At 49.3% G+C, this 13,463-nt stretch overlaps 1 protein-coding gene across 1 annotated transcript; it reads left to right on the forward strand.

The window, feature by feature from the left end:
- The first annotated feature begins 8,250 nt into the window (after positions 1–8,250).
- SLC25A5 (solute carrier family 25 member 5) lies at positions 8,251–11,406 on the forward strand. Its single transcript, XM_047845059.1, has 4 exons — positions 8,251–8,446; positions 9,489–9,975; positions 10,193–10,333; positions 10,998–11,406. The coding sequence occupies exons 1-4, from the start codon at positions 8,336–8,338 to the stop codon at positions 11,153–11,155; spliced, it is 897 nt and encodes a 298-aa protein (XP_047701015.1). The 5' UTR covers positions 8,251–8,335; the 3' UTR covers positions 11,156–11,406.
- The last annotated feature ends 2,057 nt before the right edge of the window (positions 11,407–13,463 follow it).

The raw sequence follows: 13,463 nt of genomic DNA on the forward strand, positions 1-13,463 counted from the left end.
GGGGCTTTCTAGTAAGGGTCACAGGCCATAAAAAAGTAACCTGCAAGTCAGGTAATTACAGATTGTAATGTTATGAAGGGGATAAACAGGGAGCTTCATCAGAGAATTATGAGGGGGCCAGGGAAATAATGTTGCATCACAGACTCAGGGAAGGCTGCTCTGAGAGCTGACATTTGAGATGAGGCCTGAAGGAAGAGCATTCTGGCAGAGGGAACAGAAGGTGCTAAAGCGGTAGTGGAAAAAGACCGGCGAACCGCGGAGAGGTGAGCGTGGCCTGAGTGGGCTGTGTGAGCGAGAGCGTTAAGAGCTGAGGTTGGACAGAGGGCCGGATACGTGGCCGTTGGGGCCATAATGAGAAGTTAGATTTTGTACTTTTTTTTTTTATGTTTTATTTATGTTGAAAGAGAGAGAGAGGGGCAGAGAGAGGGAGAGAGAGGATCCCAAGCGGGCTCCGATGCGGGGCTCCAACCCACAAAGCAAACCGTGAGATCATGACCGGAGCCAAAATCAGGAGGAGGACGCTCAACCAACTGGGCCACGCGGGTGCCCCTCAGTTGGCTTTTATTCTAAATGCAGGTGGAGGCCATTGAAGGTTTTTATGTACACAAACGATATAATCTGATTTTCTTTTTAAAATATCCCTCTGGGGATACCTGGGTGGCTCAGTCAGTCAAGGGTCCGACTCCTGACATCAGCTCAGGTCACCATCTCACGGTGCGCGAGTTTGAGCCCCAAGTCGGGCCCTGCACTGACCCCATGGAGCCTGCTTGGGATTCTCGGTCTCCCTCTCCCTCTGTCCCTCCCCCACTCGTGCGTGCACACACGCACACACTCTCTCTCTCTCAAAATAAATAAATAAACACTTATAAAAAAATATATCCCTCTGTTTGCTACGTGGATAATAGATTAGAGGGACGCAAGGCTGTGATGGAGAGGACAGAATGGGTTCAAGACAAATTTTGCAGTTGAACCCAGCAGGATGTGCTGAACAATTGAATGTAGGCAACAAAAGGGTGGAATCGAGGGCACGTGGGTGGCTCAGTCGCTTGAGCATTCGACTTCGGCTCAACTCATGATCTCACGGCTGGTGAGTTCGAGCCCCACGTCGGGCTCTGTGCTGACAGCTCCGAGCCCGGAGCCTGCTTCCGGTTCTGTGTCTCCCTCGCTCTCTTGCCCCTCCCCTTCCGTGCTCTGTCACTCTCTCAAATAAACATAAACATTAGAAAAATAAATACAATAAAAAAGAAAACGATGCAATCAAAGACGGTACCTAGGTTTTTCGCTTTTGATTTGAATAACAAGGTAGATAATGTTGCCATTTGATGACGTAGAGCAGACTTTTGGTAGGGAATGGGGCCCCTGGCTGGCTCAGTCGGTAGAGTATGTGACTCTTGATATCAGGTAGTAAGTTCGAGCCCCATGTTAGGTGTAGAGATTACTTAAAAATAAAATCTTTAGGGGTGCCTGGGTAGCTCAGTTGGTTGAGTGTCTGACTCTTGATTGCTGTTCAGGTCACGATCTCCTAGTTCATGAGTTCAAGCCCTGAGTCAGGCTCTGTTCTGACAGCAAGGAGCCCAATGCTTGAGGTTCGTTCTCTCTCCTCACTCTCTGCCCCTCCCCACTCATTCTCTCTCTCTCAAAATAGATAAACATGACAAAATTAAAAATATCAAACAAAATAAAATCTTTAAATGTTTATTTATTTATTTTGAGAGGGAGCAAGCATACGCACGCTGAGTGTGGAGCCTGACTCGGGGCTCGATCCCACAGCCTCGAGATCATGACCTGAGCCGATATCAAGAGTCAGTTGCTTAACTGACTGAGCCACCCAGGCACCCCTAAAATAAAATCTTAAAAAAAAAAAAAAAAGATTTTTGGTGGGGAAGGAATTAAAAGTTCTCTTTTGGACATGTTTAAATTCGAAGTGCACATGAAATACCGAAGTAGAGAAGTCAAATAGACAGTTGGCTGGAGCATAAGCTGTCCATGTAACTGTCCAAACCGGTTGCAATGGAGAGAATAATGATCCCCCCACCCCCAAGGGTATCCACACCCTTATCCCTAGAACCTGTGACTCTACCTTACATGGCAAAAGGGACTTCGCAGATGTGATTAAGGTTAAGGACGTTGAGATGGACAGGTTATCATGGCCTATCCAGGGAGGGCCAATCTAATGACAGGAGTCCTTACAAGTGGAAGAGTGGGTCACAGACACTCAAGAATGGAACAAGAGGCAGAAGAAATGGGGCATGAGAAGGACTTAACTCATTTTTGCTGACTTTGACGACAAAGGTGCCCGCGAGCCAAGGGGTAGGGTGGCCCCTAGAAGCTGAGAATAGCCCTCAGCCGACTGCCAGCAAGGAAACAGTCTCACGACCATGGGGAATTGAATTCAGCCAACACCCTGAATGAGCCAGGAAACTGGTATCTCCCTAGGGCCTCCAGAAAGGGACGCAGTCCTTTGGAACACCTTAATTTTAGCTCAGTGGAGTACCGTGTCAGACTTCTGACCCACAGCACTGTGAGATAATAAATTTGTGCTGCTTAAGCCACTGAGTTTGCGGTCGTTTGTTACAGCTACGACAGGAAAGTCACACACCGGAACGCTGCTAAGAATTATGTCCGAATAATACACAGAAATCAGGACTGTCCTGGGCGAACCTGGACAAGTCTGGAGTTCAGGGGAGAGTGATGGCTGGAGACAGAAATCTGGGTGTTATCAGCAAATAGACGGCTTTTAAAGCCAAGAGACTGAGGGGCTCCTGGGTGGCTCAGACTGGAAATGTTGGACTCTCCCGTTGGGGATGTAAAATAGTATAATCATTTGGGAAAACAGTCTGATAATGCCACTTTCTAGGTTTAAACCCCAGAGAAATGAAAACAGGCCCACACAAAGACTTGCACAGGAATGTTTAGAGCAGCATCACTCATAATAGGCCAAAAGTTTATTTTATTTAGTGATCTCTACCCCCAACCCACACGCTCTTCTGACGGAGCCAGCCAGGCACCCCTGTGGAATTCCACTGACAGAAAATTCTAAGAAAATGGGAACTAAGGTGACAGAAAGCCGGTCAGTGGTTGTTTGGGGCAAGAGGGAGAACATACATAAAAAACTTACCAAATTGTAAACTTTACATACTTACAGTTTGATTGTATGATAATTATACCTCAGTAAGATTGGTTTTTGCTTTTTGTTTTAAAGGCAGCGGCTCCCGGGCTGGAATCCATCAAATGCTTTCTTTTTTTGTTTGTTTGTTTTGTTTTGTTTTATAACGTTTATTTACTTTTGAGACAGAGAGAGAGAGCATGAACGGGGGAGGGGCAGAGAGAGAGGGAGACACAGAATGTGAAGCAGGCTCCAGGCTCTGAGCCATCAGCCCAGAGCCCGACGCGGGGCTCGAACTCACGGACCGCGAGATCGTGACCTGAGCCGAAGTCGGACGCTTAACCGACTGAGCCACCCAGGTGCCCCTCAAATGCTTTCTAAACACACCCGGAGGGGCCAGAAATAAAATCCTTGGTGGGGATGGGAGAAAAAAGGGCTTCAAATGCTAAGCTGAGGAGTTTTAGTTTGACCAACCAAGCAAAGAGGGAGGGATCACTTGTTTCTTGAGCAACCCAAGGGACCGTGGTGAAAACTGGAGGTAAGCAAGACTGTTCCAGAAGCTGAAGGGGTAATGGGAGACTAGAGACAAGAAGATTGCCGCCGAAGATCAGCATTGTTTTCTCCTCAGTAGCTGCAGGACAAACCCTGGTGTGATGTTACAGTCTTCCGTGGTGCACGCCAGGTCGGCACACAGAGTGCTTTTCCTGGGTACCTCTTAGACGCTCAAATCCAGCTTCAGTGGTCACTGATAGGGTTGCCAGATTATAGGTAGGGTCCTCAACCTGGTGCTGAGAACTGGCTTACCACCTTGCTTAAGTAAGGGCGGAGTGATTTGTCCATTAAAACTCAAGAGTTGGTCAATCTAACCTAATATTTGCCTTCGGATACTTTTTACCTTTTTTTTTTTTTTTTTTTTTAATGCAAGCTCCATGCCCAATGTGGGGCTTGAACTCCCAAACCTGACATCAAGAGTTTCATGCCCCTCGGACTGAGCCAGCCGGGCACCCCCATGAACACAGTTATGATGTCCCTCCTTCACCCAAAGCTCTTCCCTAGTATCTCTCATTCATTCAGCCATTTCTCAGATGACATGATTTACGGGAACTTCACCTTCCTGATGCCTTCTTTGAATATGTTCCAGTTTGTCAATTTCCTCTTAAACATGGCATCCAGAAGTGAGCATAAAGCTCATAAAGACTCATTGGCCCTTTTTTGCATTGCCAACGCACAGTGAGGACCCCCCAGTTCTTTATCATACATGCTGCCGTTTAACTCCTCATCCTTTTTTTAAAAAAATGTTTATTTATCTTTGAGAGTGGGGGGCAGAAAGAGAGGGAGACAGAGAATCCCAAGCAGACTCTGGGCTGTCAGCGCAGAGCCTGATGCAGGGCTTGAACTCACGAGTCCTAAGATCATGACCTGAGTTGAAACCAAGAGTCAGACGCTTAACCAACCGAGCCAGCCTGCTGCCCACTCTAACTCCTCATCCTTAAATGTCCTCCAATAAATAGAACATTGGAACCCTACATTGTGGTCCATCCTATTTTATAAGTCGGGTTTATTCTGGACTTCAGCCCTTCTGACTCAGCTCCTAGAGGTCTGTGATGCTCTTTGGTCTTTGTCCTCGGAAGTCCAGCCCTCCTGTCATCTATATATGTACTTCTAAAATCTGAGCTTATCAGAGAATAATCTGGGAGGACATTTACATTTATAAGTATCTCTCCCTTTGTAGTTTCACATTGGAATTTTTGTAAATTGTACAGGTTTGAACTTTATCTTTGGAATCTTTTGCCCCCTTGAGCGATCTTTCTCTTTTGGTATTTTGCCAGGACATCTATTAATCTTTTCCCTGTGAAGTCTATCCCCTACACACACACACACACACACACACACACACACACACACACACACACACATTAGTTAACTTATCTGACCATGCCCAGCATTCTTTTGCTGAACAGATCCAGATGGCACTGGCTTGGTCAGTTTCCCCAATATTCTTGTCACTTTCACTTTGCTAACCAGATCTTCCTTATTTCTTATCAGGATGAAGCCCCATTTAGCAATTTACCTCACTGATTTTTTAGACTTCTGAGAACTGTAATTACCAACCAGAGAGTCAAGAATGTATCCAATGTGTTGCTATCAGAATAATGAGACTATCAGCAGGTGTTCAGATGGTTTATGCCTCTGGTCACCATCTCTCGCCTATGTGATGGTTTTATGAAGTATTATTCACAGCTGTTACCTAACCAGGCAGTTCCTTGTATCCTTCCACAACTACAATCACTTTCATTTCTCCCTTTCATTTTCACCCTCCAGCCAATGAATTACTGATACATTGTTGCTGCATTGTTACTACTCGGCTGTCCTCCTACATAGTATCTCTGTGAACCAGGTTTCCCCTTCCTTTTCCAAATGACAGTCAGAAGTCCTACTCTACCAAGTTTGAACAATGCCTGTAAACTTGTGTTTTCTTGCTTGTATCAGCATTTTACATTCACTTTATGACCTACATTCTGGGTGTGTTGGGACATAGGTGACTGAGGCCTTAAGTATCATTTCTGACCTTCTTCCTAGTTTTTTTCTCGAGAATTACTAGGCACGGCCTTAGCTTTAGCTCCTTTTTCTTAATTATATGTGTATTGTAAAGAGCTTCCAGAACTCACAGTAGTTACTAACACAGAGCCCCCACTAAGGCTTCACTGGATGAATTCGTTTTTGTGTGTTCTTTTGTTGTTGTTGTTGTTTTATTTTTCTTTATTATTTATTTTTGAGAGAGAGCACAAGTGAGTAAGGGGCAGAGACAGGGAGAGAGAGAGACTCCCAGGAAGTGCAGAGAGAAAGGAAGAGAGAGAGAGAGAGAGAGAGAAAGCGTAGAGCCCAGAGCAGGGCTCAAATTCACAAACCCTGAGATCATGACCTGAGCCGAAGTTGGATGCTTAACCGACAGAGCCACCCAGGCGCCCCTGGTTTTTTGTCTTTTTTTTTTTTTACTATAATTTATTTAGTCTTAAAGTTTATTTGAGAGAGAGTCAAAGAACGAGCACTCAGGCAAGGGGCAGAGAGAGAGAGGGAGAGAGGGAATCCCAAGCAGGCTCTGCACTGTCAATGCAGAGCCTGATGCAGGGCTCGAAATCACAGACCTGAGCTGAAATCAAGAGTTAGATGCTCAACCGACCGAGCCACCCAGGCGCCCGCCCCCTGTATATTATTTTGAAATGCACTCTAAAAACCACCTCCCTCTAAATAAAATGCTCCGTAGATTTTTGTTTTAGCTGTTAATTCTCTCACCAGTAAAAGTGAGAGGAGTGGCCATCACTTTCAGAGAATATACTTCATCACTTAAACTCTACAGTAAGGTCATTTCGGTATCCAGCTGTGTCACCGTTATAATCAACTAATGAGAAGTGGAGCAGCTTCCAAGAACACAGGTCAGAGCTGTCACCCAGGATCAACAAAGCTGGATTCAAAACTTCTCTTCTTTGGGGGCACCGGGGTGGCTCGGGCGGTTATGCCTCTGATTCTTGATTTCAGCTGAGGTCATGATCTCCCGCTTCGTGGAAATCAAGCCTGGAGTTGGGCTCTGCACTTGACAGCGTGGGGCCTGCTTGGGATTCTCTCTCTGCCCCTCCCCCACTCACGTTCTCTCGCGCACGTGCGCCCTCTCTCTCTCAAAATAAATACATAAATTTGAAAACAACAACAACAACAACAACAACAACAAAAACTGCTCTTCTTTGAACACTCTCGCTGGGGTTCCTGGGAAGACTTAATGGATTGCAAAGTATACTTAAATGAAGGACCTGACAATCCTGGAGGAACCCCGAGAATTGGGCCCTTCAATGAGCAGATTCGGAGAAGCTGGGAGAGGGCGGGATAGGAAAGCGAGGGATGCACACCCCTGTGTCTTCAGTGTGCTGGGAGCTTTGGATCAGCAGCAGTTACAATTTACAACAATGATCATTTTTGTCAACATTCTTGTGATTACTTAGACGTATGATATGTTTTCATACTCTCCTGTCCCGTTCTGAACCCGAGAGCCCACTCAAGCTAGCAAGTAGGTTTTTAAGGACTTGTCTGGCAAATGCTTACCCAGAGCAGGGATTAAGGGACTCAGTAAGCACTTGTCCATTGACACAATGGCTGTCAACCTAACTCAATTGATTCCTCTGAAAGCTTCTGGAGTGAGGAATCTACTCAATCCAAGAGTACTTTACTTTGCATCCGAGGAGCCAAATGCCAACCTAGTTCACACAGCCTCTCAACCTTCCTGGTACAACCTCTTTATTTGACCCCTGGCTAAACTAATTTCCCTATCCCCAGCCGAGTTTTTTGGAGTTCTCTTTTGCTAATTCCCAGCAAGATCTTTGTTAAGTCGGTTTTGCAAACCAGAGTCCGGGGCACGGTGACAGTGTCCCGACTCTGCTGTTCCCCCCAATTTCCTCTGGCTTCACCCGGGCAGCTCCAGAGCAGACCCAGGTCTAGCTGCGAGGAACGAGGCACCCGCCCTCGCTTAAGGGGCGCCAAACAGCTCAGTAATCAAGACCAACGATCTGTAATGCACTATTTTTAAAAAGGCCAAAGTAATGCAAAAGTCTATGATGAACAAATTATCCAAACTTAGAATAAAGACAGGATCCCACCCTGCACTTCCATGACCCTGCCTCATCCTCCTTACCCTAATCCCAACCCTGGGGCTCCGATTCAACTTTATTTACAAAAACAGGCGACCGGGCCAACGGGCCGTAGTTTGCCCGTATTACTTTTTTTTTTAATATTGCACTGAATATTTATCTTGATTATAGGGATTTTTTTTTTTTTTTTTTTGATACTCGGGAAGTTTCTAACCGGGCACACCGTGAGCTCACTCGCCCTCCCCACTCGCGCGCTTTTCCCAAGAGTCCAGCGGCCCCGGGCCTAGGTATTCCCTGGGGTCGCCCCTTCCTCCTGCCAGGGCAGGTGCGGCAGGCCAGCGGCGAGGCGCGGGGGGCGGCCCCGGGCCCCACTCCGCGGCTCCGCCCCCCGCGCGCTGAGCCACTCAGCCGCCCCGCGGGCCCGCGCGCCGGGGCTCAGTGCCCGCCCAAGGCCCGCCCCCGACGCCAGCCGCCCGGGCTCCGGCTCGCCCTATATAAATCGGCCATTTGCTTCGCTCCGCCCCGCACTCCCGGAGTCCCAGCCGGTTCCTACCGCAGTCCCGCAGTCGCCCGGCTCCTCTTTCCTTTCAAAATGACAGATGCCGCTGTGTCCTTCGCCAAGGATTTCCTGGCGGGTGGAGTGGCGGCGGCCATCTCCAAGACCGCGGTAGCGCCCATCGAGCGGGTCAAGCTGCTGCTGCAGGTAGGTCCGGGGGTTGGAGAACCCGACCAGGAAGTGGCCGGGGGTGGGGGGCGGGGGAGGCGCGGAAAGCCTTGCGCCAGGGGTGGAGGGGAGCCGACTCTTCAGGCCGGTCGGGGGAAGTGGCCGCGTGCGGGCTGGGGTGGCCGCAGCGGCCGACCCACAGGCAAACTCGAGGGAGGTGCTTTAGTGACCTGAAGTTGTGGATCTAGGAAGGGGTCGGGGCGGAGGGAGGCGACGGAGACCAGGGCCTTGGCATCCCGGAGGCGGCGAGCTCGGAGGGGGCTTTCCGGGAGTGGCAGTCTCCCCGGGGCCTGGAGGTCAAGGGCGAAGCCTGGAAGCCGACGCTGGACGCAGGAACGCGTGGCCGTGGCGAGGGCCTCAAGGTCGCGGCAAGGAGATAACAGCCTTGCGGAGGCCACGCGGCAGGTCGAGGGACCGCGCCGCCCGCGGACGCGCTCTCGCCTCGCCGGGCCGGAAGCCGGCGCCGGGAAGCGCGTGTGACTACTGCGTCCGCCCCCGCGCAGCCGCCGGCGTGTCCCCGCCGCCTGCCTCCTCGCGCCGCGCTCTCCCGCTGCGGCTCTAGAGGGCGCTCCCGGTCGAGCATAGGGGTGGTGGCCCGCGGGTCACCTCTAGGAGAGGAGTGGGGGCGGAGCGGGAGAGGGAAGCAGCCCCGGAGACCTGAGGCGGAGGCCACGGTCCCCAAGGTGACCGCGCCCTGCGTAGGACAGGCCCTACCTAATGCCTCCGAACCTGGATCTGAGGTAGTGAGTGACCTTTCTCCCGGGTCTAAAGGGCACGGGTCCACCTGAGGGCGCCCCCTCCCCACCCAAAGGGGTGGAGGCTTAGTGCCTTCTAAGGGTGCCGACCTCCCTTCCGCTGGTGACAACCTCAGGGTTAGGAGGGTCCATCCTGTGTGACCTAGAAGACTAGATTTAGGAAGTAACTAACCTTAAAGCGCCCTCAGTGATCGGGAGGGTGTATTGTCTTCCTTTTTCCCTCCTCCGCGGTTGTAACTCTCCCTGTTGGCCTCCTTGTCTATCAGGTGCAGCATGCCAGCAAGCAAATCACCGCAGATAAGCAATACAAGGGCATCATAGACTGCGTGGTTCGGATCCCCAAGGAGCAGGGAGTCCTGTCCTTCTGGCGCGGTAACCTGGCCAATGTCATCAGATACTTCCCCACCCAGGCCCTCAACTTCGCCTTCAAAGATAAATACAAGCAGATCTTCCTGGGTGGCGTGGACAAGAGAACCCAGTTTTGGCGCTACTTTGCAGGGAATCTGGCATCGGGTGGCGCCGCTGGGGCCACATCCTTGTGTTTTGTGTATCCTCTGGATTTTGCCCGTACCCGTCTAGCGGCCGATGTGGGCAAAGCCGGAGCGGAAAGGGAATTCCGAGGCCTTGGTGACTGCCTGGTTAAGATCTACAAATCTGATGGGATTAAGGGCCTGTACCAAGGCTTTAATGTGTCTGTGCAGGGCATTATCATCTACCGAGCTGCCTACTTCGGTATCTATGATACCGCAAAGGGTAAGTTCGCTGTGTGCTTTGAAGCTGTGTTCTTTTCATCTAAAAGATCAGTAATGCCACCCTAATTTTCCGGAGCCCGAGATTGGCTGTGATTGCTAGAGGAAGCCGTGGTTGTCTAGTACAAACTGGACGCACGAGGGGCTGGGGGTGGGGTGTAGAAAACAACAAGCCACTAAAACTCTGCTTTCTGGTCAAAGTGTCCCTTTCCTGTTACCAGGCATGCTTCCGGATCCCAAGAACACTCACATCTTCATCAGCTGGATGATCGCACAGTCCGTCACAGCGGTTGCCGGGTTGACTTCCTATCCCTTTGACACTGTTCGTCGCCGAATGATGATGCAGTCGGGGCGCAAAGGAAGTAAGTTCCACTTGAGCAAAAGAGAAAGAGATGCGGGCACGGGACAACGTGTGGCCACAAGCTAGCGATGCCTGACTTTACAAATGCAGTCTAGGGGCGCCTGGGGGGCTCAGGCAGCTGAGCGTGCGACTCTTGATTCCGGCTCAGATCATGATCCCAGGGTCGTGGGACGGAGACCCGAGTCAGGCTCCTTGCTAAGCGTGAAGCCTGCGTAAGATTCTCTAAAATGAGGAATGCAGTGTGTTCTGGTCAAGGGATGGGTTTGATTGTATCTGCCTTTGAGCGGGCCCTTTGCATGCCTATGAGTGAGGGCGCTTAAATGGTATTAGAGGTTAAGACCAATGGGTAGTGTACCTATCCCTGTTGTCTTAGTCACGGCATTAATATTTCAGTATCGCCCACACAAGCGTGTAACCCTTGGATATTCCAAAAGTGCGATTACCTCTTAGAGGTGGGACTGCGAGCAGGGGAGGGACAGAGAGTCCAAAGCAGGCTCTCCACACAGGCAGCTCGGAGCCCGATGTGGGGCTCCAACTCCCGAACCGTGAGATCATGACCTGAGTCCGGACGCTCAACTGACAGAGCCCCCCAGGCGCCCCTGGTTTAGTGTCGTAAGTCTTGGGGAGGACTTTGGCCACCAACTCCATGTCTTTATTCTTTGCAGCCGACATCATGTACACAGGCACGCTTGACTGCTGGAGGAAGATTGCTCGTGACGAAGGGGCCAAAGCTTTTTTCAAGGGGGCGTGGTCCAATGTTCTCAGAGGCATGGGTGGTGCCTTCGTGCTTGTCTTGTATGATGAAATCAAGAAGTTCACATAAGTTATTTCCTAGTTTCTTCCCCTGTGAACAGGCATGTTGTATTATATAACACATCTTGAGCATTCTCGACAGACTGTTGGCTGTCTATTTATCAACGGCAACTATTGACTGGTTGAAAATGGGAAGCAATAATGTTCATCTGACCAGTTTTCTCTCAGAGCTATTTCCACGATGACGGGACTCAATTATATTTTTTATTTCAGTCACTCCTGATAAATAAATTTGAAGAAATAAACACTATCCGAAACATATTTTTGTTTGTGACTTCTCGTACTTTAGGAAATGCTACGTTTGAGCACATGTTCCATGTTTAATAAATGCTACAGGATCTCCTGAGATGAGTTTTCTTTTCCAGGCAGCGGCTGGCCATCCACTTCTCAGAGCAGCTTGGTGTGGTGTAACCCATCCATTTTCCCAAGCCAGTAGCAAAATGAAATTCAGGCACACTGTATCCAAACACCACTGGTCCCTTGCCTGTGGATGGTGCTAACTGAATGCACTTTCTCCAAAAAGTACTATGTAGCCATCTTTCCTAATCCTGTGGTTCTTAAGAACCATAAACTTGATTATTTTTTTTTAATATTTTGAGAGAGAGCCTGTAAGGGGGGGAGGGGTGGGCAGAGTGGGCGAGCGGATCCCAAGCAGGCTCCACGTGGGGCCCGATCTCCCAAACCCGTGGGATCATGACCTGAGCCTCAGTCAAGACTGATGCTAAACCAACTGAGGAATGCAGGCACCCCTGAACTGTTCACTTTAAAATGATCATTGGGGGTGCCCGGATGGGGCCGTCGGTTAAGCGTCCGACTCCCGATCTAGGCTCAGGTCATGATCTCACAGTTCGAGAGTTCAAGCCTGCTTGGGATTCTGCCTCTCCTCTCTGACCCTCTCCCGCTTGTGTGCTCTCTCTCAAAACGAACTTAAAAACCTCTTTAATGGTTGCCTCTTGTTACACGAATTTAATCTCATTGAAACAAAAAAATCCTAAACTACAATGATTCCAGACTTCCGTCCAGTTGCCTTCCCTCATCCACCTGGCCCAAGCCATCTCCTTTTAATCGAGTTCAAAGCAGAGGATTAGAGCCGGCAGTTAGTGTGGGGATTGCTGGGCCCTTTAAGATTCTAGAGGGAGCCAGACACCTGCCACGACCTCAAAACTCATTAAAAAAAAAATAAGAAGGAAATGTAGCATCTGCCACCTTTTGTCAAACATGCTAATAATAAGCCCAGTCAACAGAGGACACTTAGGTTTCTTTTGAATAATCCCTTACTTGGGATCCACATGAGAACGTGTTTACAGTTTGTGCAGCTCTTGGCTAGGCCTCAGAAATCCAGTGGATTTTGCCTGTAACCCAAGACTTGAGCAATAAAGCACCAGGGCTGACAAGCCACATCATTAAGAGTAGAAAGTGACCGGTGATCCACGTGCACGGGTGAAACACCTGAGGGGCGTCGCACCCCCTGGGGTGTCTAAGTGCAGCTCACACACGGGGTCTGCGGGGGGCCGTGGAGTAATGCCCTGGGGACCTTAGGGTTTTGTTACATGCCCCCTGGCAAAGCACCAGAATCAGAATATGGCTTAGTTAAGATAAACACGTCATGGCGTATACAGGTATCAAAACATTAAGTCTTAACCTTGAATATATATCATTTTTTTTTAAGTTTGTTTATTTTGAGAGCACCAGTAAGGGAGGGGCAGAGAGAGAATCCCAAACGGGCTCCACATTGTCAGCACAGAGCCCGACGCGGGGCTCGAACTCCCAAACCGAGAGATCATGATCTGAGCTGAAGTCAAATGCTTACCCAACAGAGCCGCCCAGGTGCCCTTTAAATATATACCTTTAAAAAAAATTTTTTTTTAATGCTTATTTATTTTTGAGGGAGAGAGTGAGCACAAACGGCGGGAGGGGGGCAGAGAGAGAGGGAGACAGGACCCAAGCAGGCTCGAACTCAAGAAACGTGAGATCGTGGCCCGAGCCAAAGTTGGACGCTTAACCGACTGAGCCACGCAGGTGCCCCTAAATATATACCATTTTTATATGTCAAAGATATCTCAAAGTTTTCAAAAACCCAAAACTCGGCCGTAGTATCAGAGAAGCCTGGATTCTGCTGTTTGCTTTTGCTGTTAGGGAAGTTAACTTGATTTCTCTAAGCCCTGGTTTTCTCCCTCTATAAAATAGGGGTGATACCGCCTGCCTCAGAAGGTTGTTACAAGGATCAAAGAATTTAGGCGAAGCATCCACCATAGAACATACATAATAACCACTCCATAAGTGGTGACTATGACAATTGTTAGGAGACAGTGAAGGTT

The sequence above is a fragment of the Prionailurus viverrinus genome, chromosome X (assembly GCF_022837055.1).
Source record: "Prionailurus viverrinus isolate Anna chromosome X, UM_Priviv_1.0, whole genome shotgun sequence".
NCBI classification, from domain to species: Eukaryota; Metazoa; Chordata; class Mammalia; order Carnivora; family Felidae; genus Prionailurus; species Prionailurus viverrinus.

Bases quoted from the DNA above. Each gene is read 5' to 3' on its own strand.
- SLC25A5 (XM_047845059.1), top strand. From the start codon at position 8,336: ATGACAGATGCCGCTGTGTCCTTCGCCAAGGATTTCCTGGCGGGTGGA. The intron at 8,447-9,488 runs GTAGGTCCGGGG...CTTGTCTATCAG, and splicing joins GGGTCAAGCTGCTGCTGCAG to GTGCAGCATGCCAGCAAGCA. The intron at 9,976-10,192 runs GTAAGTTCGCTG...TCCTGTTACCAG, and splicing joins TATCTATGATACCGCAAAGG to GCATGCTTCCGGATCCCAAG.